The sequence below is a fragment of the Salmo salar genome, chromosome ssa12, assembly GCF_905237065.1.
Source record: "Salmo salar chromosome ssa12, Ssal_v3.1, whole genome shotgun sequence".
Classification (NCBI taxonomy): Eukaryota; Metazoa; Chordata; class Actinopteri; order Salmoniformes; family Salmonidae; genus Salmo; species Salmo salar.
Window position 1 is genome coordinate 38,597,409 of NC_059453.1, and position 26,341 is coordinate 38,623,749.

A 26,341-nucleotide genomic window follows, 5' to 3' on the forward strand; every position below is an offset into this window, starting at 1 on the left:
TAAACTCCACCGAAGAAGAAGAGCTGCCATCATGGCGGCGCACATGAGACGCTTGACACAACGTTACAGAGCAGTGATAAACAATAATTTAACGTCACTTACAAGCCTCAGAGGATATTTATCAAGGTCATATTCTCAGGTTCAAACAGACTTTTCGTCTAATCGTGTGCGGCGTACGTTCACAGATTTTTTTCATGAACTCTACCAACACATAATTGTGCCATCCTCCCCTGTTCGTCCGCGGGGAGACCCGAGTCTCCTGTTTGTCAACGCAGGCATGAACCAGGTAAATTGAACAATCACCGGTTGGTTTTCACATGAAGTATTAGCTATATTATTGAATACAGTAGACACTCATTTGGATATTGGCAAGGGGCTATAGCGAAGAAAGCTAGCGTCATGAATGACACTGGAGATTTGACACTTCTGACAGTTCTTTTGCTCTATGGGTGTACAGTCCCGCGTGAACAACAGCATTGAGCGAGTGTAGACAATAAATAGGCCTACTAGCTAACTATCTAAAGGCAATTCCAGTCAAATGCAGATTTGTGTCTTGTTGATTTTGTTGCAAACTACTTAGTTATGTAAGTGATACGTTGTGTATACATACCATACCTTAGGGCATACATCAAATGCCTTCATAGCTTTTTGGGGGTGCTTCAACTTCACTGGCTCTGAGTTGGAATGATGCCTCTCTTCTCCTCTTCACTTAGTTCAAGCCCATTTTCCTGGGAGCAGCAGACCCACGCAGTGAAATGGCCACATACCGGCGGGTGGTGAATAGTCAGAAGTGTGTTCGGGCTGGGGGTAAACACAACGACCTGGAAGATGTTGGTCGAGATGTCTACCACCACACCTTCTTTGAGATGTTAGGAAACTGGTCCTTTGGCGATTACTTCAAGGTGTGTGACATACATGTAGCTATGATCTATGATGCCATAGCAGTTTAAAAGGCAGGTGTAAAAATGCATGTAAGCCTACTACTGAGAGTTAATTTAAAGGTCTACTTCATGGAAATTTGCTACAATGTAAAAAGATAGTCTAGATGAGCAATTCATGTTTCATGAAATAACTAGTAAGGGGGTAGGTAATAGGTTAAGGGACCACTATGGCATTTATGCCCCTTCAGATTAGAGCCATAAGCACTCTTATGTCTCTGTGCAGGAGGAAGCGTGCATCATGGCTTGGCGTCTACTCACAGAGGAGTACAGGATTCCTCCAGAACGCCTCTACGTCTCATATTTTGCCGGTGATGCCACTTCTGGTTTGCCAGAAGATGAGGAAACGCGCCACATCTGGCTAAGCATGGGGTATGAAAGCCATAGTTTCCTCTCCAAGATAATAACTTCCTGACTCATTTGTGTTTTGATCCTTCGCCATTCTCTTTTTTGGTTGATGTTTTTGTTTGTAGAGTGCCCTCTGATCACCTCCTGCCATTTGGGATGAAGGACAACTTTTGGGAGATGGGGGAGATTGGCCCCTGTGGCCCCTGCACAGAGATCCACTATGACCACATTGGGGGCCGTAACGCAGCCTCGCTGGTCAATGCGGACAGTCCTGATGTGGTCGAGATTTGGAACCTGGTCTTCATGCAATACAACAGGTGCTATACCTACTACCAGGGGCTTATAGTTTGGTTTTTAATTAACCATTCTAAATACTATTTAGAACATGCTGTTTAGTATAAAAACTTTGCTGTAAGCAACAAATATCAACATTCTAGACTCATTCATAGGAATGCATCATCTAATGCACAACTGCGTTGTTTCCCACCGTGTGTACATTTTGGTACAACTCATCCTCTTTACTGATTATCAGCTGTTGTCAAACACACGTGGGTCTGAAAAGGCAATTCTCTTTCTTCCTAAATAGTGTACAGTGAATTCATACTAAATGAAAAGCTTAAATTATTATGACTTCCTGGCATTTAAAACATAATACATTTTCAAAATGTAACATACTATAAAACTTTATATTTTTGCATACCGAATCAAAGTACTATTTAGAATGCAAGTATGGGTATTCGGATAAGCCCACTTGCGAACTCATTTCGTTTTTATTTCAGCCAAGGTCTCATGTATCAAAGATACACAAGCACTTTTGGCACACACAGCTAGCTAGTTAGGAACAATTTCTGCTAATGCTCATGCACTCTAACCTTGACAGAGGATGTTAGCAAGACGACAACATCTTTACATTATTGTGTGATTAAAATATATTCCATCTGGAGTACACTCTACTATGGACTGTTATACTTTTTACATGACTGAATCACATTACTAGGGTGGATTGTGTGTCTGTGTTTACAAGCCTATGTCTGACTCTGTGCTTGCGTTTGGCTGTTCCAGAGAGGCAGATCACAGCTTGCGGTCACTCCCCCAGTTCAGCGTGGACACTGGCATGGGTCTGGAGCGACTGGTGACCGTTCTCCAAGGACAACGCTCCAACTACGACACTGACCTCTTTACCCCTCTGCTGTCTGCTATACAACAGGTAAGTTTAGTTTGTTTACAGATAATTAGGTACAATAAGATAGAGGTATGAAGAAAAACATTTAAGAAATTAAACAAAATACTTGTGCAGGTGAGGAAGAGAATCAGATATTTTATTTAACCTTTATTTTATCTGGGAGTCATACTGAGATCAAGATCTCTTTTACAGATGAGCCCTGAATAACATAAATTACAGAAAAGACACACATCAAAATCTAAATACAAAATGCAAGCAGAAAGAAAAACACAGCCATAAAAAACGAACACATTCATGAGTAGTAAGATCCTTAATCAGCTTTGTGAATTGCCCCCAAAGGCACCATAACATAAAATGTAAGAACATTTTATAAGATTGTTCCACAAATAAGGTGCAAGAAAACAACTAAACTCTGATTTACCTTACTCAGTATAGACCAAAGGAATTTCCAGAGTTAACCATCCCTGAGACCGGATGTGGTAACTTGTATGTCTAAAGTTTAGTAATGATGTTAGGTACAGTGGGACTATTTGTAAAAGTTCTTTAAAAATTGAAAACATAGTAATGTATCAACCTACTTGCCGTCAGAGGGCCATTCCAACTTTCTGGTAGAGAATGCAGCGATGAGTAGTGAAATTGTAGCGCGTGCTAAAGCGCAGTGTGCTATGATAAACTGCATCTAACGGCTTTAATGAAGTGGCAGCTGCGTTCATATAGATTATTTCGCCATAGTCTAGGACCGATAGGAACGTTAAATGAATAATCTGCTTTCTACAATTTTTTTCCCGAGAGGCAGGACCTATTTTTATAGAAGAATCCCATTTTTATTCTCAGCTTCTTAACTAACTCATCAATATGCTTTTTAAAAGAAAGTTTTTAATCTATCCAGATGTCCAGATATTTGTAAGCACGGACACGATCAAAATGGACACCATCCAAAGTACATATGCTTAAATCATCAGAATTATTTTTAAGCACTCTAGAGAACAACATATACTTAGCTTTACTTGCATTCAGTACTAATTCTGGTTAATAAAGTTTTTCTGTAATACAGACTGTATTTCAGATCAACCGTGGGGGACAATAGCATACACAACAGTATCATTGGCATACAAGTGCAGGTTACAGTTATTTACAGACAAAGCCGATATTGTTAATGTAAAAAGTACAGGACCCAGAATCGACCCCTGCAGGAAATATCCAGGAAACCTGATTTAACGCCATCTGTAGCTATAAATTGAGTTCTGTCTATTATACATTACCAGTCAAAAGTTTGGACACACCTACTCATTCCAGGGTTTTTTCTTATTTTGACTATTTTATACAATGTAGAATAATAGTGAAGACATCAAAACTATGAAATAACACATATGGAATCATGTAGTAACCAAAAAAGTGTTAAACAAATCAAAATATATTTTATATTTGAGATTCTTCAAAGTAGCCACCCTTTGCCTTGATGACAGCGTTGCACGCTCTTGGCATTCACTCAACCAGCTTCACCTGGTGCAGAAGCCAGATGTGGAGGTCCTGGGCTGGCGTGGTTACACGTGATCTGCGGTTGTGAGGCCAGTTGGAAGTACTGCCAAATTCTCTAAAATTACATTGAATGCGGTTTATGGTAGAGAAATGATCAATCAATTATATGGCAACAGCTCTGGTGGACATTTCTGCAGTCAGCATGCCAATTGTATGCTCCCTCAAAACATCTGTGCCATTGTATTCCGTGATAAAACTACAAATTTTAGAGTGGACTTTTTGTTCCCAGCACAAGGTGCACATGTGTAATGATCATGCTGTTTAATCAGCTTCTTGATTTGCCACACTTGTCAGGTGGATGGATTACCTTGGCAAAGCAGAAATGCTCACTAAAGGGATATAAATACCTTTGTGCACCACATTTGAGAGAGATAAGCTTTTTGTGCATATGGACACTTCTGGGATATTTTATTTCAGTTCATGAAACATTGGACCAACACTTTACATGTTGCGTTTATATTTTTGTTCAATATAAAATACATTTCTAAGATAAGAAGGATCTTCGCTTAGAATTAATCAAGATTTTTTTTTTTTTTTTTAGCTTGGCAAGAAAGATAATGAACTAAACCTTCCCTACATAGGTAAAAAAAAAAAAAAAAGTGTTAAGTTGCTCTATTTGTGTCTGATTGTCCAAATGATGTGTCATAATTAATTTCACAATTAACTGCTATGGCTCTGTTGCTCCCACGGGATTAAATGAATGTTCACTGACGTCTATATCTTTCTTTCAGGAGAGTATTAGTGCCAAATGATTTGTTTGTTTGGTAGTTTGGTTTGTTTCTTTTTCTCATTTAGTTATCATCTAAATCCATCTAGCGCTCCAATTGCCCTGAGTATAGAGGGAGGACTGGAGAGGCGGATGTGGGCAAAGTGGACATGGCATACCGTGTCGTTGCTGACCATGTGCGCACCCTGTCTGTCTGCATTGCTGACGGAGTCTACCCAGGCATGTCTGGGGCCGAGTGAGTCAAACTGCTGTTAGTCTCTTGCTGCACCATGCTCAGATTTTGGCTCATGCACAACAGGCAATCTGAAGAATGCCAGACTTACTAAGCATTGAGGAAGAGAATGATAACACCTAAAGGTATAAAAAAAACGGTAGTTAATTAACACTAGAACAGCCTGGCCTTTGAGCCTATAAGTACCCGCTAGAGAACGTTGAGTGTTACTAGGCGTCCCCTTTAGCATCAGATGCATATCAACCCGCAAGGTGCCCAAATATAAGCACCAACAGGTGATAAATAGAGCATAAACAGTTGTGAACCATGAATAAATATTAATGGGAATATATCCATGTAAAAATATAACAAACGTTATTTGTTTAGATAGAGTCAAGGATATGTTTTGTGTAATTCTACAAAGTTCGAGTGAAAAATATGTTATTAGAATAATATACATTTGGTTGTGTTTATAAAGGCCTTAGGTAACATTAGAATACAAAAAAACAATTATTTCAAAGAACATACTGGCATTTTCATTCGTTTTTGTTACTCTAGGCTATAAGTAAAAAGTAAAAACCACTAGTTCAAGTCCATCACAAAGAAGTCAATTTATAATTTCATTTTGGCAGATCTAAAGAAACATGGTGTAAAATAAGAAAATGTATTTTAAAAAAATAAAACTGAATAGCATATTTTAAGTTTATTATGTTACTAGTGTCGTGGCGTTAAATTGATTGTGATGACTGCTGTTCATCGAATGATTAACTGTTTATAATTACGTGATTAAATGAATCAGGTAATCACTAACTCAGTAACCTGGGGCACCATGGGAAAGTTTGTTTTTATTGAGTTTCCATTTCCCAAATTAACTCAGTCTCTAATTAATAAATTTCCTCTAGTCTCATCCTGAACGTCGCATAGTCCGGGAATCTGCACAAACCCGAGTCCCACTAAATGAGTCCGTACCACACCAATTGAGTTGATTATTTATTTACTAACAAGCTAAAATTATAATATAAGATACACAGTCTAGGCTAGTGATTAGAACTTAGTACAATGAAACAGGTCCCTAGCGGGCCAACACAATTTGACACACAAAATGTGACTATAGAAAGAGAGAGTGCACGAGAGAAAACCCTTGGATACATTTGTAAACTATGCTTACTTTAGCCCTAACACCTTGCCCTGAACTGCCTCTCTTATGGGTCAGAATATAATGATGTAATTATCTCCTCGTGGACCGAGTTCCGGCATCTCCTCTGATGGCGACATTTCTGCTGTTACTGGGTGTAAGTCTCTGATTGTCCACACGATGTCAGTGTCCTTTCTATTAATGGTCTGTTTCCTCGCCCTTGTTTTGTAAGAGGGGTCTTCTGAGGACGATCAGCCGTGTAGATGGTTCCAGCGTGGGAATGAAAGCAGTGTAGGCACACGATTCCTTAACCTTAGATACAGTTACTCAACCGTAGCATTGATTTTTATGAGTTTCTTTTGTCTTCAACCTCGTGTTGCGTTTTGGGGTTGCGACTACTTGGACCTTGGCTGCAGTGCGTGGTCCCCTAGTCTGAGGTAGGTTCTCCATAGGCCAATCATACATTCCATTCAGCCACACTGAGAGAACAAAGGGATTTTGTCTGCTGCTTTAAGATTTACAATGGGGGTGAGGTGTCATAAAGCCCCCCACCTCCATATATCTTGAGCTCTCCCCCGCTGGTGGGTTGGAGAGATGTCTCTGTAGGATTGTGGTCCACGGTAACCTGACCCGAACAGGCCATGACACTAGTCTTTGCTTAGTATCCAGAGCAATGCTGCTGTGTGATTGGTCATGTGCTGAAGGCATAGACAGCACAGATATTTGGAAATAGAGCTGCACCTCTTAAATTGTGAGAGTTATTTGACAAAGATAAGTGTCATAGCAACTGCAGAATATGCTCTTTCTGATACTATATAGAAATCAAAACGTTTTACCTGCATGTGACTGATGGAGGATTGGATAAAGTGATGCTCCTGTCCCTGCATCTGTCAATTACAAGATGTGCCTATCTCTTCATGTACAATTTGACAACTGATAATATTTTCACTCATCAGACTATTGTCAATTGAATCTTGTCTGTAGGCTAACTGTTATCATGTGTTAAATGAGTTTCGGTATAGTTTGTGTAGTTTCGGTGGGCCGGATGCGCAGGCTGAGTGGCATCATTTATTTTCCCTCGCTCATCAACTTGGATAGAGTCAAAGATATGTTTAGTATTATTCTGAAGGCCTACTGCAACACGTAGCATGTTATCGTTTCCCTTACAATAAATGTGATTCGCAATAGAGTTATAGTAATTAAAATGTAAAAGAGAACGGTATCATCCCACAAGGTGCACGGTGAAATTATTAACATGAGCACCAACACTGATAAATAGACATAATACAAACTCATCATTACACTATTGTTGTTTTAAATTAAATCAACTACTTCACCCTCCTTATCATTCAATTAGGACTATTTTAAATTTGACCGTGAAGTAACATGCACAGTTATTGCCCATTCATCCATTTGTCATTCAGTGGGCTGGCATAGTTTGCTTCCCTTTGCTCATCAACTCAGATAGTCAAGGATATGTTTTGCATTATTCTAAAGGCCTACTGCAACACATAGCATGTTTTTGTTTTCCCTTACAATAAGTTTGAATAGTTATAGTAAATAAAACAGTCCCATAACAGCTTCTTTTTACAAAGTAAAACTTCAGAGAGAATATCAACCCACAATGCGCGGTCAAATAATTTGCCTTAAACATGAGCACCAACGCTGATAAATCGGCATAACACAAACTCATCATTACAGTATTATCTTTGTAATTTAAATCAACCTCTTCACCCTCATTATCATTCAGTTTGGCCTAATTTAAATTCCATTGTGAAGTAAGGTGAACAATTATTGCCCATTCATCCATTTGCCATTCATTCAGTGAGTAGAGAGAGACGCGTTAGTGCCTGGCTGTGTACCAACGTCCTACAGCGCATTGTTTCGGCGGGTTAAGTTGGGAATAGGTGTGAATAAAACAGGAAAAAAGTCTGTAAGGACTGTTTGTGATTTCAAAATTCTGAGAAATTACCAAAGTAAATTACAAATATTTAGGATAAGTCAGGGAAGGAGCAGGACTTACTTTTTCTGGGGGGATTTTCTTTTATTTACAAAATCAAATGTCAGTGGCCATTGGCCTATGGTGGTTCTAGTGTTAAAGGTTACATTAACTGAGAGTAATATTTCAATCTAAAATGAACATATCTCAATCCCAAAGATTGAGAAAGAAGATTGAAATGTGAAATTTGTTTGGGATTGAGACATATAGCTGAATCTACAAAATAGACTGTGGGAGGTCTGAACACATCTGACAATTGTAATTCTCATTCTCTTTCAATTATTGTTTGTGTGTGCATTTGTGTGTGCCTGCTGCAGATTGGTTTTACGCCGTATCCTTCGGCGAGCTGTGAGGTTCAGCACTGAGGTACTGCAGGCCCCTGAGGGAGTGCTGGCAAGCCTGGTACCCACAGTTGCCCATATCCTGGTGAGTTGGGCTGTGATATCAGACTTGTGACCTTTGTCATCATGGTCTTGATCCTCTCTCATCCACATCTTTTCTACAGGGTGATGCTTATCCTGAACTGCATAAAGAGACAGATAGGGTAAGTTAATTACCATGAAATTACATCAACAACACGTTTAATGACGGTTATACACCAGGAAGTAAAGTTCCTGCAAATAAAATAAAGTCTTTCATATACAAACTTCCTGACATTTCGTACACAGCCATTCACTTGACACACTTCCTCAGATGAGTGGCAAGGAAGGTATAGTGATAAACTATTAAGATCTATTTTATTTATTTTCAGATCATGGATATAATCAATGAAAACGAGGCCCAATTCCTGTCCTCTCTGAAGCAGGGGCGCAGAGTGATTGACAGGACACTCCAGAGATTGGAGAAAAATGACACTCTATTCCCAGGTCAGCTTCAGTACTAAGATACAGTACTGGGATAGGGTAGGGTTTGTAATGGGGTATTTGTGGTATACATTTTTGGGGCAATTTATTTCAGTAGTCAATCCTTTGTGTGTGTGTGTGTGTGCTTATCTCCTAGTGCCTGTGGCCTGGTCTCTGCATCGTAACTTGGGCTTTCCTCTGGATCTCATTGGACTAATGCTGGAGGAGCAGGGCTTGAGTGTTGACCAACGGGCCCTTGATGTGTTGGCCATTGAAAATGAAAAGGTAACTACAGCCAGTGCTCTTCCTCTCCTTTTCTCTACATGAAGCAAATATTGCTAGTCTAATCTAGCTTTATGAAAATACAAAAAAGTAAATGTCCAGTGTTTCCAGATTTCTATGAAATATCACCTATAATTAATTACTATGAGTGAAAAAGTTTTCCTTCCAAAAAATGGTAATGAGGTATTTCTGTGTTTGAATGGTGTGGACATACCCCAACAACAGTATGGTGTGGGTGTATAACGGTCATTAAAAATATTCATGCGAGGAGACTGCTGATTTGCCAGCTCAGCCAATGAGCCAACATGACATCATGTGCTATGAGGATATTGCAAGCATTTTTGAAACGGCCTGTTTGAGATTCAACTTTGAGGTGGAGTTCTTGTGTCTTTTCTCTAATTTATACTTTGGCCACACATACGAGTATAGGACGAGTCAAAAACAATATTTGGGTATGAGTTGAATGTGAGATTTTCACTGGACAGTTGCTTCAAACATTAAACTTTTATGATTTTATCATACATTAGTTTGTTCCTTTACTCAACACTGAATTATTTCATGATTACTACATTTTACATTAAAAGCATGAATTAATGCTTAAGAATAAATTATTTATGGTTTTAATCTATTGAGCCTAAATGAGGCCGTCCAGCTTTTTTCAGAAGCCTTTGCAGATAACTATTTTTACTGAAAATTATCCACCCCATTCCATGGCCGTCTCTCCTCTCCCCACCACCAGCTTAGGTGTCAGATGCAGACCTCTGTTGGGGATACGCTGGTCCATCTGGATCTGCACAGCCTAGCCCAGCTGCAGAGTGGAGAAGTTCCCCACACAGACGACTCTCCCAAGTACCACTACAGCTTGGCACAGGATGGCAAATATGGTATGGATGAGTTCTAGAGATTATAAACAACATGCTCACTCACAATTACAGTAATTAGTCTAAAACGGTTGGGTGCTAGATCCTCGCTAGTAAAATCCTTAGAGAATGAGTTAGACAGCACTCCAAAGGATAATCTTCAATGCTGCTCCAAAGGATAATATTTAGTCAATATATTATATTCAGGTCAATTATCCTTTGTTTTGCTGTCCATTTTATTCTCTCTGAAAGGAGCCCTGTGTCTTTTCTCCAGTGTTCCAGCCCTGCCATGCTACCGTGCAGGCCCTGTACTGTGGACAGACTCTTGTCTCGGAAGTGGCCGGGGGCCAGAGGTGTGGTGTGGTGCTTGACCGGACCTGTTTCTATGCAGAGCAAGGGGGGCAGTCCCATGACCAGGGCTACTTCATCAGAGATGGACTGCCGGTCAGCATTAGCTACACCTTTTTTAGGACACCATGTTTAGGTACACTGTGTCACAACGTGTGTCTGTGAGCTGCTTGTTAGGGATGTACCTGAAAATGTGGGGTCCATACATTGAATGTTTCTGATGTCAACTTTCCTGCTTATGAATGTCCTAGCAACATTTTTACTAAGCTATTGAAACTACATTCATTGAATCATTCCATTCATAGTATATTTACTAGCCTAGTTGGGATGGTGTGTGTGTGTGTGTGTGTGTGTGTGTGTGTGTGTGTGTGTGTGTGTGTGTTTTTCCCTCAGGATGTCCTGTACCCTGTTGAGGCTGTGCAGCTTGCTGGGGGATATGTGGTTCATCAGGTCACCGCTGCTGAAGTGCTGAGAAAAGGGGACCAGGTCCAGCTCTACCTGGATGAGGTATAGCATTTTCTACAGGTCGACTCTTAGCTTACACAATGGACCTTATTTACACAGCACTCATGATCATTTGAAATCCAGGCTAGTGGGGTCGTAGGAAGAAAAAGTGTTATTTTGAAGTCTATGGAAAGTAGTGGTGAAACTATCGTTCAACCTTTAAATGAACAATTAAGTCATAAATCAACAGAGTATCTATAGTCACACTGTATTTGACTGCCAACCCTGTTTAAACATATGTTGGTTACCATGGACTAGGGGTGTCAAACTCATTCCATGGAGGACCTAGTGTCTGCAGGTGTTTTCTTTTTTTCTTTCAATTAAGCCCTAGACAACCATGTGTGGGGGGGTTCCTTACTAATTAGTGACCTTAATTCGTCAATCAAGTACAAGGGAGGAGCGAAAACCCGCAGACACTCGGCTCTTTGAGGAATGAGTTTGACACATGCCGTAGACAAACGCAGTATAGCTTATAAAAAAATATTTATTCATAAGGCTTCTGCAACAAATTAACTGTGGGTGTGTGTGTTATTTGTGATATATGCTCTTTAAAGCTATCCCACGTGGCAAAAACTGGTTGAATCAATGTTGTTTCCACATCAGTTCAACCAAAAAATACAATGTGAGGATGATTGGATTTACAAAGTCATAAACATAAGGGAATTTTGTATTTTTTTCACCCAACTTTTAACCTAAATCCAATGACAGGGTGACATTTTTGGTTGATTTCACATGAACGTAAATCAAAACTAGACATTGAACTGAAGTCTGTGCCCAGTGGGATGTTTGTGACGTATACTTTGTCAGAAATATGATTACGTTAATAGCATATTACATGTCATAATTTAATTTGCTAATAAGAAAATACATGTTTATTCACATCCAGCCACAGAGACTAGCCTGCATGGTCAAGCACACCGCCACACACATCCTCAACTTCGCCCTCCGTCAGCTGCTGGGTTCTTCTGTGGAGCAGAGAGGCAGTCATGTCGCTGCAGACCGCCTACGCTTTGACTTCAGCGTCAAGGTATACAGTATGATCCGTGAATTTGATCATCTGTCGTTGTCCTCTTGGACTTTTTTTTATACTCATAGCAACCTTGGGTGATTCAGCTTATAGTATGACAAGTATCTTATATTATCTATCCACACATTTTAAAACCAAGGGTGACATTTTTTGTCATTGTAAAAACAGAACGAAATCGCTGACTACTCAGCACAAAATTTCCAAAACAAATGTTTATTATCAACATTATTAGGATTGCATCAATCATCAACTCACTGTTTAATCTTGAACCCTTGTGGCGCTTTCACATATCTCTGTATGATCCGGATCCTGGAGTGTTTATAAAGCATATGTGAAACGTAAATGAATCCTGGCCAAAACAAATCCTGGACCCTGTCCTGGTTGTGGGCTGAAGATCCAGGTCCAGGATACCAGGTATTGTGACGCGGCAACACCCTGTGCTGATGTTCGCGTGCAGAAACTTGTAAATACAAAGTTGCAACATGAACGGTATTCGTCATTCAATTTTTGTTTGCCAGCTAAGGTTAGCTGGAAATACTATTAACTAGCTTAATTAGGTAAATCAGCTCAAATAAAAATACATAAAATAAGGGGAAGGGGTGACATGGACTGTCTGTGAAACAGAGACCTTACTGGAGATCTGGGGAGATGAGTATCAAGGCGGAATTGGTAAACACTCACAAAAATCTGGTGTTGTGTGGGAACATTGCAAACGTATGGGGGCAAAAGGCTACACAAGGAATGCAGAGCAGTATAGGACAAAGATTTTTTAAACTACGCTTACAGTACCTTTCAGGGAGGGATGCACTCAGGAGGTCGGGAAGCTCGTCGGATGAAAAGGACTACTGTCAATATTTCGACATGATTAACCCTATCATTGGCTCAAGACCAACAAGCAACCCAGTTGGAACTGTGGATACATAATCAGAAACGAGTCCTGTGCCTGCTGCAAGTCAAAGTCCAAACCAGACACAGTGAACAGTTCCTCATCTGAAATTGACGATTCCTTCCCCAGTGGTAAGTTGACAGTAGGCTATGCATAGGAATGGTATACTCTAGGTTAACGTGAGCTAGCTAGCAAGAAATAACATTAGGCTTTGTAAAATTAGCCTGTGATTAGTCCACTGATGATGCACATGTCCATTGCTTACAATATGTAGGCAGTGCATAGTAATGGTAAACTGTAGCAATAGCAGTGATGCATTGTAGGTTAGCTGGCTAGTAAAATAATTGTGTAGCCCATGTAATGTTAGGCTAGTCTGTGAGTACTGTAGTAGTCCCATTGATGATGAGCAAGTCCATTGCTTACAATACTAGGACCTTCTCACTGACCAACTAGCTAGCTCAGTCACATTTTAACTTATTTTGGTTACAGTAAACAATACTCACAAATGTATACAATCCTTGAATCTTTGTTTCTCAGATGATCCTGCTTGTGCCTCCAGGGGACATTATCCAGCAAGTGGGGACCTCTACCACCAGTGAGGATAGGAGGACAAAAATGAAAAGGAAGGCACCTGACACACACAGCACCATGGCAGCAATTTCAGACAGACAGAAGAAACAATTTGAGGAGTTCATGAAGTTGGAGACTGACTGCCCCTTGAGAGAGGAGGAGCGGGAAGGTCAACGGGTGACATGTACAGCAAATGAGGAAAAGAACAGTGAAAGGCAGCTTCAGCAAATGGATGAACTCCTCAGTGAGAATAAGAGCTTTTTTACTGTGTTTCAGCAGCTGTCAAACACATTTGAACATGTGGCAAGGGCCCCCCACCTCACCAAAGCTGTCCCCCAACAACACAAGCAAGCCCAACAACACCATTTGGAGCCTCAGTGTACTCACCTATACACCATTTAGAATGAGCCATCAACATCCACCACATATTGTCGTCTGTAGCCATGCATTGCAGAACTTTTGTCTTGTCTGATTTGATTAAATATATAGAATTATTTTTTCGGTTTGGTTTTAAGATAAATAATATAGATTATTTATTTGATCAGATTTAACAAACATCAATTGATGCAAATATGTGTTATGTAAGGGATAAACGCCGACGTTATCTACATTACCTTGGAAATAATTGACGACGCTGCAGAACGAGGCGGAGCCGTTCGTTCTTTATGTTCCGTTGCAACATTCTTATCCCTTGCTTGCTGCTAGGTAGCCAACTAGCTACGGCTACACAGTCATTACCTCTGCAGCCAGAATAACAGCAACGTTTATTCCGTTGCTTTCGTTTAAGCTGTTTATCCCGCTTATACCACAGTTGCCAAAGAAAACTACTAAGCACACTTACCGGTAGTATTATTCGGTTTTTTATATATATATATATTCATTTAAATAAGCAAATTCATACATTCTCATCTTTTGGTTGCTAGAGTGACGCGACCCAGTCTTCCTTCGATTAGTTAAATATTTATGGGCGTGACCCAGTCGTTCGTTCTTTATGTTCCGTTGCCATGCTCGCTGGCAACAGTATCCCTTGATTGCTAATTAGCCAGCTAGCTACGGCTAACACAGTCACGACTTCTGCAGCCAGAATAACAGCAAAGTAGCTGTTTTCTATTGACATTAATTTGGATACATCCATAACAATAAGCTGATAATGCCTGATTTTTGCCTGGCATAGCTAGAAAAGTACATCCATAACAATGATGTGCGATTTTGCCTGTAGAACATTTGCCCTCTTGCCAGGCCACTATTCAGAAGAGAGAGACAACTACACAGCTAACACAATCACTTCAAACTGAAGCTGGAATGACAGAAAACTAGCTGCATTTCGTTTTTTTTATTTTTTACATTTCTTTGTATACAGTATATCCATAAAAACTATGCTGATTAATGATTTCGACTGGCTTAGAAAAGCTGCCAGCCGGTCTGTCTCGTCCCGACTCCCGACACGTTCATTACCATAGGACAGCTAGAGATCGAATTTCAATATTGAAACAATGTTGCAAATGTCAGAGAGGCAGATTATTACAAATCTCCGCTGTTGAAAACCGAATGCTATTCTAAAAGAAATGGGAGATAATGTCTAGATGCTTTTTACAGTACAGTGGCTTCGGAAAGTATTCAGATTCCTTGACTTTTTCCACATTTTGTTACGTTTCAGCGTTATTCTAAAATTGTTTTTTTTTAAATCCTCAGCAATTCTACGCTCAATACCACATAATGACAAAGCGAAAACAAGTTTTAGATATTTTAGCAAATGTATTATAAAATCAAAAATAGAAATACCTTTTACATAAGAATTCAGACCCTTTGCTATGACACTCGAAATTGAGCTCAGGTGCATCCTGTTTCCATTGATCATCATTGAGATGTTTCTACAACTTGATGGTAAACTCAATTGATTGGACATGTTTTGGAAAGGCACACACCTGTCTATATAAGGTCCCACAGTTGACCGTGCATGTCAGAGCAAAAACTAAGCCATGAGGTCAAAGGAATTGTTCCGTAAAGCTCCGAGACAGGATTGTGTCAAGGCACAGATCTGGGGAAGGGTATGAAAAAATGTCTGCAGCATTTAAGGTCCCCAAGAACACCGTGTCCTCCATAATTTTTAAATAGAAGTTTGGAACCACCGAGGCTTTCCCTAGAGCTGGCCACCCGGCCAAACTGATAAATCGGGGGAGAATGGCCTTGGTCAGGGAGGTGACCAAGAACCCGATGGTCACTCGGACAGAGCTCCAGAGTTCCTCTGTGGTGATGGGAGAACCTTCCAGAAGGACAACCATCTCTGCAGCATTCCACCAATCAGGCCTTTATGGTAGAGTGGCCAGACGGAAGCCACTCTTCAGTAAAAGGCACATGACAGCCCGCTTGGAGTTTGCCAAAAGGCCCCTAATGACTCTCAGACCATGAGAAACAAGATCTTTCTGGTCTGATGAAGCCAAGATTGAACTCTTTGGCCTGGATGCTAAGCGTCACTTCTGGAGGAAACCTGGCACCATCCCTACTGTGAAGCATGGTGGTTCCAGCATCATGTTGTGGGAATGTTGTTCAGCGACAGGGACTGGGAGACTAGTCAGGATTGAGACAAAGATGAACTGAGCCAAGTACAGAGAGATCCTTGATGAAAACCTGCTCCAGAGTGCTCAGGACCTCAGCTTGGGGCAAAGGTTCACCTTCCCAACAGGACAATGACCGTAAGCACACAGCCAAGACAACGCAGGAGTGGCTTCACGACAAGTCTCTGAATGTCCTTGAGTGGCCCAGCCAGAGCCCGGACATGAACCTGATCGAACATCTCTGGAGAGACCTGAAAACATGATGCAGCAACTTTCCCCATCCAGCATGAGAGAGCTTGAGAGGATCTGCAAAGAAGAATGGGAGAAACTCCCCAAATACAGGTGTGCCAAGCTTGTAGCGTCATACCCAAAAAAGAGTTGAGGCTGTAATTGCTGCCAAAGGTGCTTCAACAAAGTACTGAGTAAAGGATCTGAATACTTATGTAAGTGTGATATTTCAGTTTTTTATTTAAAAAAAATCAGAAACAAATTCAAAAATCCTGTTTTTGCTTTGTTATTATGGGGTATTGTGTGTAGATCGATGAGAAAAAAATAAACAATTTAATCAATTTTAGAATAAGGCTGTAACCTAACATAATGTGGAAAAAGTCAAGGGGTCTGAATACTTAACGAAGGCACTGTAGATCTAGTAAATACTGGTCATTGCCTGGCTGAGTTGATGAGACAGTGGTTTGCGCAGTCAGATGGAACAGAGTAAATAGGCATTTCAACGTCATAGATTTAGCCTGTGGTAACTTGTGGAATAGACACCGGCTGGAATGCGGTTTTAACCAATTAGTATCCAGGATTAGACCCACCGGTTGTATAATAACAATGTAATAGTCAACGATTGTCATCTTGACTGGATAAGGCCCCTATAGCCTACTTTTTATAAACATGGATGACTTAAATGTTGTTTTTATAAAACACACAAAAAAACTGACCAAGCCAATGAAGTATTTTATTAATTGAATTGATTGTTTGCACAGCCTACACATTCTGTGTTAGATTTTTTTTTAAATACTCATCGTAGAAATTATATTTGACTGTTTTGCTTGTCATAAAAAAACTTCAGCAACTAATGATTTTGTGAACGCTTTCCATGTTCAATTTTAAAGCCTCGCAAGGTATGAGGTGATAGCATCACTGATATCACTGCTGCTGTGGTCAGGCTATGGTAGGCCCTGTGGTACCTGGCCCTCCCTTCCAGTTGCATTGTTGGGAATTATTTGTTGTACTTCATCCTCCTCAAAAGACTCATTATGAATTTCACAGAAATTATACAGCACACAGCATGCCAAAATTAGTGTGTTTATTATGTCAATGTGACAGTCATTGCATTTAACCAAACACCTCCATCTTCCCCTCAGTCGACCAAAAGCCCTCTACAGTCATGGGAGAACTACTGAACCTCTCATTACAGTTGGTCTTTTATTATACTCTATAGAGGCTAGAGGTTGACCGATTATGATTTTTCAACGCCGATACCGATTATTGGAGGACCCAAAAAAGCCGATAGCGATTAATCGGCTGGTTTGTGTGTGTGTGTGTGTGTGTGTGTGTGTGTGTGTGTGTGTGTGTGTGTAATAATGATAATTACAACAATACTGAATGAACACTTTTATTTTAACTTAATATAATACATCAATAAAATCTATTTAGTCTCAAATAAATAATGAAACATGTTCAATTTGGTTTATATAATGTAAAAAGAAAGTGTTGGAGAAGAAAGTAAAAGTGCAATATTTGCCATGTAAAAAAGCTAACGTTTAAGTTCCTTGCTCAGAACATGAGAACATATGAAAGCTGGTGGTTCCTTTTAACATGAGTCTTCAATATTCCCAGGTAAGAAGTTTTAGGTTGTAGTTATTATAGGAATTATAGGATTATTTCGCTCTATACCAGTTGTATTTCATATACCTTTGACTATTGGAGGTTCTTATAGGCACTATAGTATTGCCAGCCTAGTCTTGGGAGTCGATAGGCTTGAAGTCATAAACAGCGCAAAGCTTGAAGCACAGCGAAGAGCTGCTGGCAAATGCAGGAAAGTGCTGTTTGAATGAATGCTTACGAGACTGCTGCTACCTACCACCACTCAGTCAGACTGCTCTATCAAATATGAAATCATAGACTTATAATATAATAACACACAGAAATACGAGCATTAGGTCATTAATGTGGTCAGATCTGGAAACGATCATTTTGAAAACAAAACGTTTATTCTTTCAGTGAAACACGGAACCGTTCCGTATTTTATCTAACGGGTGGCATTCATAAGTCTAAATATTGCTGTTACATTGCACAACCTTCAATGTTATGTCATAATTATGTACAATTCTGGCAAATTAATTATGGTCTTTTTTAGGAAGAAATGGTCTTCACACAGTTCGCAACGAGCCAGGCGGCCCAAACTGCTACATATACCCTGACTCTGCTTGCACAGAACGCAAGAGAAGTGACACAATTTCCCTAGTTAAAATAAGTTAATGTTAGCAGGCAATATTAACTAAATATGCAGGTTTAAAAATATATACTTGTGTATTGATTTTAAGAAAGGCTTTGATGTTTATGGTTAGATACACATTTCGCGAATGCGCTTGTTAAATCATCACCCGTTTGGCAAAGTAGGCTGTGATTCGATGATAATTAACAGGCACCGCATCGATTATATGCAACGCAGGACAAGTTAGATAAACTAGTAATATCATCAACCATGTGTAGTTAACTAGTGATTATGTTAAGATTGATTGATTGTTTTTTATAAAATTGGTTTAATGCTAGCTAGCAACTTACCTTGGCTGCTTGCTGCACCCGCATAACAGGTAGTCAGCCTGCCACGCAGTCTCCTCGTGGAGTGCAATGTAATCGGCCACAATCGGTGTCCAAAAAAGCCGATTAACCATTGTTATGAAACCTTGAAATTGGCCCTAATTAATCGGTTGCGGAGAAATAGCCAGGTATCTTTTTACTCACCTTGTTGCATGCTTTTTGATGAGTATGCTGAGAAACATATCCAACCTCGAACTCTTGATTCATTCTTATACCGCTGGCCTCGGCTTTGCTGTGTGAGCCTCCTCGGTCGGTTTAGGCAGATAGTTTGCTGTTGTCCTGTTGCTCTTACATCCTTCAGTATATGCATAATGGTCCCGACATTTCAACAATACTGTTGATTCAAGGAAATCATAAGAGAAAGTAAAAATGATTGTAAATTGATCTCCATTCTTAAGCTAGAAGGGTTTTAATGCAGACAGTCCCAGAATTCCAAAAAAACATTCTGATACATTTAAAAAAAAAATACATTGTGAAACCCAAACGTATTCTGTAGAATTCTTCCAAACGCTCCAGAGAACAGCACCAGGGTAACAAATTTCATGTGAAAACACCCTTAGAGTAATCACATCCCTGTTATGAATAATGTGAAGTTATATGCATTGCCAAAGTCCAATAGATAAGCAAAACAAACTATCTTTTGTATAGAAACATGAAAACGCTTTTTTTTCATTTAATAATAATCATAGATTTTTGGTGGTCACTCTAGGGATCGTTGAGTATTCCCCAGCTCCAGGAGATTGAGAGGAGCATCCACAACATTATCACAGAGAATAATGCGGTGTACATAGAAGAGGTTCCCCTGGCCCGGGCTAAAGACATCCCAGGTCTAAGGACTGTGGATGAGGTAACTGTGTGTTGATTCTGGGACACGCCTACGCAGATTAAAAGGAATAATGATGATCATAACTGTGTTTTGTAAAGTGTTGTTCATGCTCTTAGCAACATATACATTGTTAATGCATTAAGTGTCAACCCAATGGTTGCAATTTGTAAGTGCAAGATATTCTGCATAATAGTGTGTTGGCATTGGAGGATTCACGAATCTTCTGTAATTCTTCCTAGGTGTACCCTGATCCAGTGAGAGTGGTGTCCGTGGCAGTTCCCGTAGCAGACCTGTACGATTCTCAGACGGACAGATGGACGTCAGTGGAGCTCTGCTGTGGGACGTAAGTGTTGTCTGTCGCTCTCTCACTCAATCACGCTTACTCCCTCTCTATGATAGATTCAAAAGGCATTTTTAAATGTAGGACTTAACATTACTTGTTATTTACCATAAGATATTACGAAATGACAATATGCACTGCCTCACCTTTCGGCATGTGAGGATGTGGCAAATTGTTCAATATACTGTAAAAGAGCCAAAATATGAAAATGAGAAGAGACAGTAGAATTTATACGTTTTATCGTGGGTTAAGGTTAGAAACGGATCATATATTTGGAGGAGTAGATTTGACAATTCTTATAGTTGTGAACAATGCTAAATATTATATGTTCATTGGGTGTTTCTAAAGGACTACTAGACCAAGTGTTTTTCTCTTTTTCAGGCATTTACTGACGACCGGAGAGATCGGGGATTTGGTTATAATTTCCGAGAGGCAGATGGTTAAAGGGATCAGCCGTATCGTGGCAGTCACTGGAGACGACGCCAGAGAGGTGTGTTATATAAAAGCAAGAAGGCATAAAACTAAATAGGCCGTGACTTATTGTGAATATACCAGAGGTGCATAGTAGCGAACTATATATAATCACGTCACTTTATCCCAAGTATTCTCATGTTTTACAACACCAGTTAGTCCCTCGCTCAAGACTTTTGTGTTGCTGATTCAGTATTAATTATGAACATTTTCCTATTTAGGACGTCATGTATCACTCATCTTTTAAAAAACACTCCATGATCAAATAAGCATTGGATTGTTGGAGGCATGGGCTTGTGGGAGTTTCCACCATATTTCTTAAACCAGTTAATTCCTTTGAAATTAGTGAAGGGGAGTGAATAAGTGCACACTTTGGCTGAAGGAGAGATAATTGGGACATGGCCAAAGTTGAAAGTTTTACAGAATCGCAAGTGGCTTTCAACGAGATCCATTCTGATATTTGTCGTTGTTTTGTTGGCTCACAGGCTCGAGAGGCAGGTCAGGTCCTGACCCAGGAAGTGGAGTCTTTGTCAGCACGTCTTGCAATGGTCACCAGCCTCTCCCTCGCAGATGCCAACCGACTGGCCAAAGAAGTGGGCATACTGACAGATGTATGTATGCTTTTCCACTCCCTCCCCACTGACCTAACTGATGGTCATTAGACAGATAATATTGAAAATGCTCCAAAAGGCAATTTCAGACAGTATTAAATTATGGCCTAAGTGTTTGAATAACCGAGAGCATGGGACCTACATTTTTTAAAATTTTAGTTATTGACATAGCCCTGTTCTGTTCAACGCTCTCCACCTATATAGTACTCTAATTACCCCCAATTCATGTTGTTAAGTTCAAAAGAATACAAGAAAAAATTGCTTACACCATTCAAACCAATGACGGTTTGAAACTTTAAAGCCAATTTTCTCAGAATCATCTTTTTGCAGATATAACCTTATAGTCCCAAGATACCACATTACTTTAAATAGTTAGAATTAAATGAGAATCTGACACAAATGCTTAGGCCTTATTTGTGTTTTGTCCCAGGCAGTGGATTGCACTCCCATACCACAGTGGAAGCGGAGGGAGCTTCAAACTCGCCTCAAAGGTCTACAGAGGACGACCAACACAAGCATAAGGAAACTGGAGACCAAAGAGGTATCGCAAGCACACAACCCCATTGTCCTTTCAAACGTGTATTATATCCCCCACAATAACTATTTAATGTGACAAGTAAAAATACATGAAAATGATCGATGTACAATAAACAAAGTTGATCCTATTTTCAAACCTTTTGTATGCAGGAAGACACATGAATCACAACGGCATTATAAAACAATCGCAATAGTTAATGCATGATAAATAATGGTAATGTACAATATACTATTGTACTTTTAACTACTTTCTCTTTCTTACTTACTTTTGTTCCATTTGCAGGCTGCTGTGAAAGCCCAATCACTGTTCAAAAAGAATGGCAACAAGAATATTGTAGTGGACACTGTGGACACAGACTCTATATCAGTATGTTTATCTGAATTTCTGATGAGGCTCAGTAGGGTTTTAACATCACAATTAGATCACTTTGCCCCATATAAAACTAATGCATCAGTATTCACAGAGAGTGAGTTACTATATTTTATCAATCACTTTTAGTGTAACCATTGTTTTTTTTGGAAACACCTTAGATTCTAATGATGCACTTAAAGTGGGATCTAATGATGAACTTACCGTTACTGGGAAACTGAGCCTCAATGTAGTTGATCCCATTGCTCTCATTGTAGGTGCTGATGAAGACAGTTAACCAATACAGTGACAGAGCCCCAGGGACCCTGGTCATGCTACTCTCCCACCAGCAGCCATCGGGGAAGGTCCTGTGCGCGTGCCAAGTGCCCAAGGTATAGGGTCTAGCTCTTACATCACTGTATTTACTGATACAGCATTTTCTCTCAATAGGTCAAGGGTGGGGGGGACTAAATACACAAAGTGCTTTCATTTCTTAATGGTAAAAAAATATAGGGGAGAATGGGGTAAGTTGTGCCAAAGGGTTAGTTGAGCCACCCCTTCTTTCTAGGAAACCATATACAAAATTAATAGTGTGACCAAATATTTAGGAAGAGGTCATTATTTCATGGAGTCTGTGAAGGAAGAAACCACATGGGAAAAGTGGTAAGCAAGTTAGGTCCAAAAACCTGATTTTCACAAAGTCAAATTGATTTGTTTTATATGATTATTTTATCTAAACCAAAGTAGATTGTTTTAAGATTGTTTTGTACATCAGTTGGGGTCTCTATAAGCTGTAATATGAGGTCCTAAACCTAGCATGAAAGTGCATCCTTGTAGCTCTATGGGCTAATATAGTCAAAATGATTGCTTTGTGGGTAATTGATCTAATGGCTAATCAGTATACCTCAAATGAAGATTACATTTTGGCAGTTTTATGCATAATAGGCAAAGTATTTTGAAGACAGTTCGTGTGATTAGTCAAGTTCAAATGATGAAAAACGTCTCCTCAGTTGGATTCGCCCCCCCGCTAGGCCACAATTGAAGTATTTTCTTCCCAGGTATAATGCAGGGCATTATCGCTGGGATATGAGGTTACACCAGGACCTGAGTCTATGTTAAAAGTGCAAAGTGTTAGAAATGTGTCCCTATGCTAATCCTGTCCCGATGCTCAATTTACCCCATAATCAAGGTAAATTGTGCCAAGAGACCACTTTTTTTGGACAACTATGTTTTCAAAACTGTTATGTTTACATGAATTCTGATTATTTTCAGGGATGAACAACATCCTGAAATATTTGTATATATCTTTGTTAGAAAGAATACTATATTTCCTTTGATATAGTGATCCTGAATGTAAATAATGGCTCAACATACCCCACTCTCACCTACAATGCATTTGGAAAATTATACAGTCATCTTGACTTTTTCCACATTTTGTTACGCTACAGCCTTGTTCTAAAATGGATTAAACTATTTATTTCCCTCATCAATCTAAACACAATACCGCATAAAGATAAAGCAAAAACATTTTGTTTCTTTATTTTAGCAAAAATAAATAAATACCTTATTTACATAAGTATTCAGACCCTTTGCTAGGAGACTTGAAATTGTGCTCAGGCGCATCCTGTTTCCATTGATCATCCTTGAGATGTTTCTACAACTAGATTGGAGTTCAGTTCACCTGTGGTAAACTCAATTGATTGGACATGATTTGGAAAGGCACACACCTGTCTATATAAGATCCCACAGTTGACAATGTATATCAGAGCAAAAACCAAGCCATGAGGTCGAAGAAATTGTCTGTAGAGCTCAGAGACAGAATTGTGTCAAGGCACAGATCTAGGGAAGAGTACCAAAACATTCCTGCAGCATTGAAGGTTCCCAAGAACACACTGGCTTCCATCATTCTTAAATGGAAGAAGTTTGGAACCACCAAGACTCTTCCTAGAGCTGGCAGCCCGGTCAATCTGAGGAGAAGGGCCTTGGTCAAGGATGTGACCATGAACCTGATGGTCACTCTGACAGAGCTCCAGAGTTCCTCTGTGGCAATGGGAGAATCTTCCAGAAGGACAACCATCTCTGCAGCATTCCACCAATCAGGCCTTTATGGTAGAGTGGCCAGACGGAAGCCACTCTTCAGTAAAAGGCACATGACAGCCCGCTTGGAGTTTGCCAAAAGGCCCCTAATGACTCTCAGACCATGAGAAACAAGATCTTTCTGGTCTGATGAAGCCAAGATTGAACTCTTTGGCCTGAATGCTAAGCGTCACGTCTGGAGGAAACCTGGCACCATCCCTACGGTGAAGCATGGTGGTGGCAGCATCATGCTGTGGGATGTTTTTCAGCGGCATGGACTGTGAGACTAGTCAGGATCAAGAGAAAGATGAACAGTGCAAAGTACAGAGAGATCCTTGATGAAAACCTGCTCCAGAGCACTCAAAAGCTCAGACTGGGGCGAAGGTTCACCTTCCAACAGGACAATGACCCTAAGCACACAGCCAAGACAACACAGGAGTGGCTTCGGGACAAGTCTCTGAATGTCCTTGAGTGGCCCTGCCAGAACCAGGACTTGAATCCGATCGAACGTCTCTGGAGAAACCTGAAAATAGCTGTGAAGCAACGCTCCCCATCCAACCTGACAGAGCGTGAGAGGATCTCCGGAGAAGAATCTGAGAAACTTCCCAAATACAGGTGTGCCAAGCTTGTAACGTCATACCCAAGAATACTCAATGCTCTATTCGCTGCCAAAGGTGCTTCAACAAAGTACTGAGTAAAGGGTCTGAATACTTATGTAAATGTAATATTTAATTATCTAAAAACCTGTTTTTGCTTTTTCATTATGGGGTATTGTGTGTAGATTGATGAGGGGGGGGAACTATTTAATCCATGTTAGAATAAGGCTGTAACGTAACAAAATGTGGAAAATGTCAAGGGGTCTGAATACTTTCTGAATGCACTGTATGAAAATAGTCTCGAATAAACATTTTTTAGTTTTTACTGTCGCCTTATATGAAACATTTGATCTCAAATCCAAAAATGCTGCAGTATAGAGCCAAATTAAAACATGGAACTTCACTGTCCAAATACATATGTGTGTATTCACACACTCTTACCCACCTGTTCTCTCTCTCCATCACACCAACACTCACTCCACATCTTTGTCTCTCCATAGGGCTTTAGTGCTCTCTCTGCCAGTGACTGGGCCCTGACAGTGTGTGTCCGCCTGGGAGGGAACGCGGGTGGCTCTGCCACTGTGGCAAAGGGCACAGGGAGTGTGGCCAACCTCACTGAGGCACTCAGGTGTGCTGAAGAGTATGCACAGGACAAGACCCAAAACAGATGCTGAGTACAAACGTCCAGGGATCACAAGCCCACATTTACCATAGGGTGTAGGCAAAATACACCCCTGTTCAATGGAAAAGTTCTCCAACTGCCACATGGGTTGGTGACAAAGGTACATATTACAGCATACTACAGGTTGGAAGAACCTACAATTCTGGGGGGGAGAATGACTGTGAGAAGTTCAGTTCAGGTGACTTTTAAAAGGACAGCCTATTCTAAAATGAAATGATACTGACATCTAAAATATAATTTCCCCTGTTGTAGCATAGTAGCTCTAAATAAATAGGCTGAGGGTTACCCATCTGCATTCACCCCATTGGGCTAATCATTAGTTAGATCACAAACTCTAAACATTATCTTGTTGCTAGTTAGCAACATATTGATGATTTGAATGTCCCACTGGCACTCATCCAAGGATCATGTACTGTGAATACCACCTGCCCCATGGTACGTTTAGCCCTGGTCTTTCCTATGCATTCAACACCATTGGTGAGTGCTAATGGGCATAAACTAAGCCACTGCTAAAAACTCTGGTTCTAAAATGGTGCCGTTCACAAATTTTGGGGATTTGAGAAATACGTTGAGTAACATTAGAAAGCTCTGTGATCCTCCTCTTTTAACAGTGGCCATCAAAACTGATTTCAAACGTGTGTTTTCCAGCGACTACATTAAGAATGTTGTAGGCCACAATGATTTGGCATGCATGTTTTTCTCCATGTTTTTCTCCACTGCAATTTGAAAGCACTTTGAGGGATTTTCTTTTCTCTCATAGAATGCGACGGCCCAATTTAACCCCTGCTCCTATTTATTATGGATGCAAGTGTCTGAAATTTCTGTCAGGACTCAGTATGTACATGTGTATGATAAGCATTATGAATAGGTAGTCAAGACAGTGTTTGGAGATGTGTATTCTTGTATTGTGCTTCTGTCCTAAGATTGTGGAGAATAAGGAAAGTCTAGTTTGTCCTGCGATGTACTGAATGCCAGCCTTGTAATAATTAACAATATATGAGTGTAAGGATTATGCATATTCCAGTTGTCTACTTTCTTTGTTTTAGAAGGAATAAAGACATTTGAGGTCA

General features: G+C 40.1%; 1 protein-coding gene across 3 annotated transcripts; it reads left to right on the top strand.

Moving 5' to 3' along the window:
* aars2 (alanyl-tRNA synthetase 2, mitochondrial (putative)) lies at positions 1-26,341 on the top strand. Of its 3 annotated transcripts, XM_014131561.2 has the most exons (22): positions 1-286; positions 714-902; positions 1,165-1,310; positions 1,412-1,603; positions 2,349-2,493; positions 4,825-4,970; positions 8,398-8,506; positions 8,586-8,624; positions 8,832-8,946; positions 9,080-9,207; positions 9,944-10,088; positions 10,339-10,508; positions 10,806-10,919; positions 11,803-11,943; positions 19,493-19,630; positions 19,849-19,952; positions 20,331-20,439; positions 20,906-21,031; positions 21,462-21,572; positions 21,852-21,935; positions 22,196-22,309; positions 25,090-26,341. In XM_014131561.2, the coding sequence occupies exons 1-22, from the start codon at positions 32-34 to the stop codon at positions 25,261-25,263; spliced, it is 2,994 nt and encodes a 997-aa protein (XP_013987036.1). In that variant the 5' UTR covers positions 1-31; the 3' UTR covers positions 25,264-26,341. The 3 variants fall into 3 exon arrangements, 2 of the variants coding, with proteins under 2 accessions (XP_013987036.1, XP_045547282.1); XR_006757988.1 differs by lacking the exons at positions 19,493-19,630; positions 19,849-19,952; positions 20,331-20,439; ... (3 more) ...; positions 22,196-22,309; positions 25,090-26,341 and adding exons at positions 12,730-12,960; positions 13,367-13,895; XM_045691326.1 differs by lacking the exons at positions 19,493-19,630; positions 19,849-19,952; positions 20,331-20,439; ... (3 more) ...; positions 22,196-22,309; positions 25,090-26,341 and adding an exon at positions 12,730-13,895.

Excerpts from the sequence above, each read along its gene's own strand:
- aars2 (XM_014131561.2), top strand. The coding sequence starts at position 32 with ATGGCGGCGCACATGAGACGCTTGACACAACGTTACAGAGCAGTGATA. Across the intron at positions 903-1,164 it reads CCTTTGGCGATTACTTCAAG|GAGGAAGCGTGCATCATGGC; the intron begins GTGTGTGACATA and ends GTCTCTGTGCAG. Across the intron at positions 1,604-2,348 it reads GTCTTCATGCAATACAACAG|AGAGGCAGATCACAGCTTGC; the intron begins GTGCTATACCTA and ends TGGCTGTTCCAG.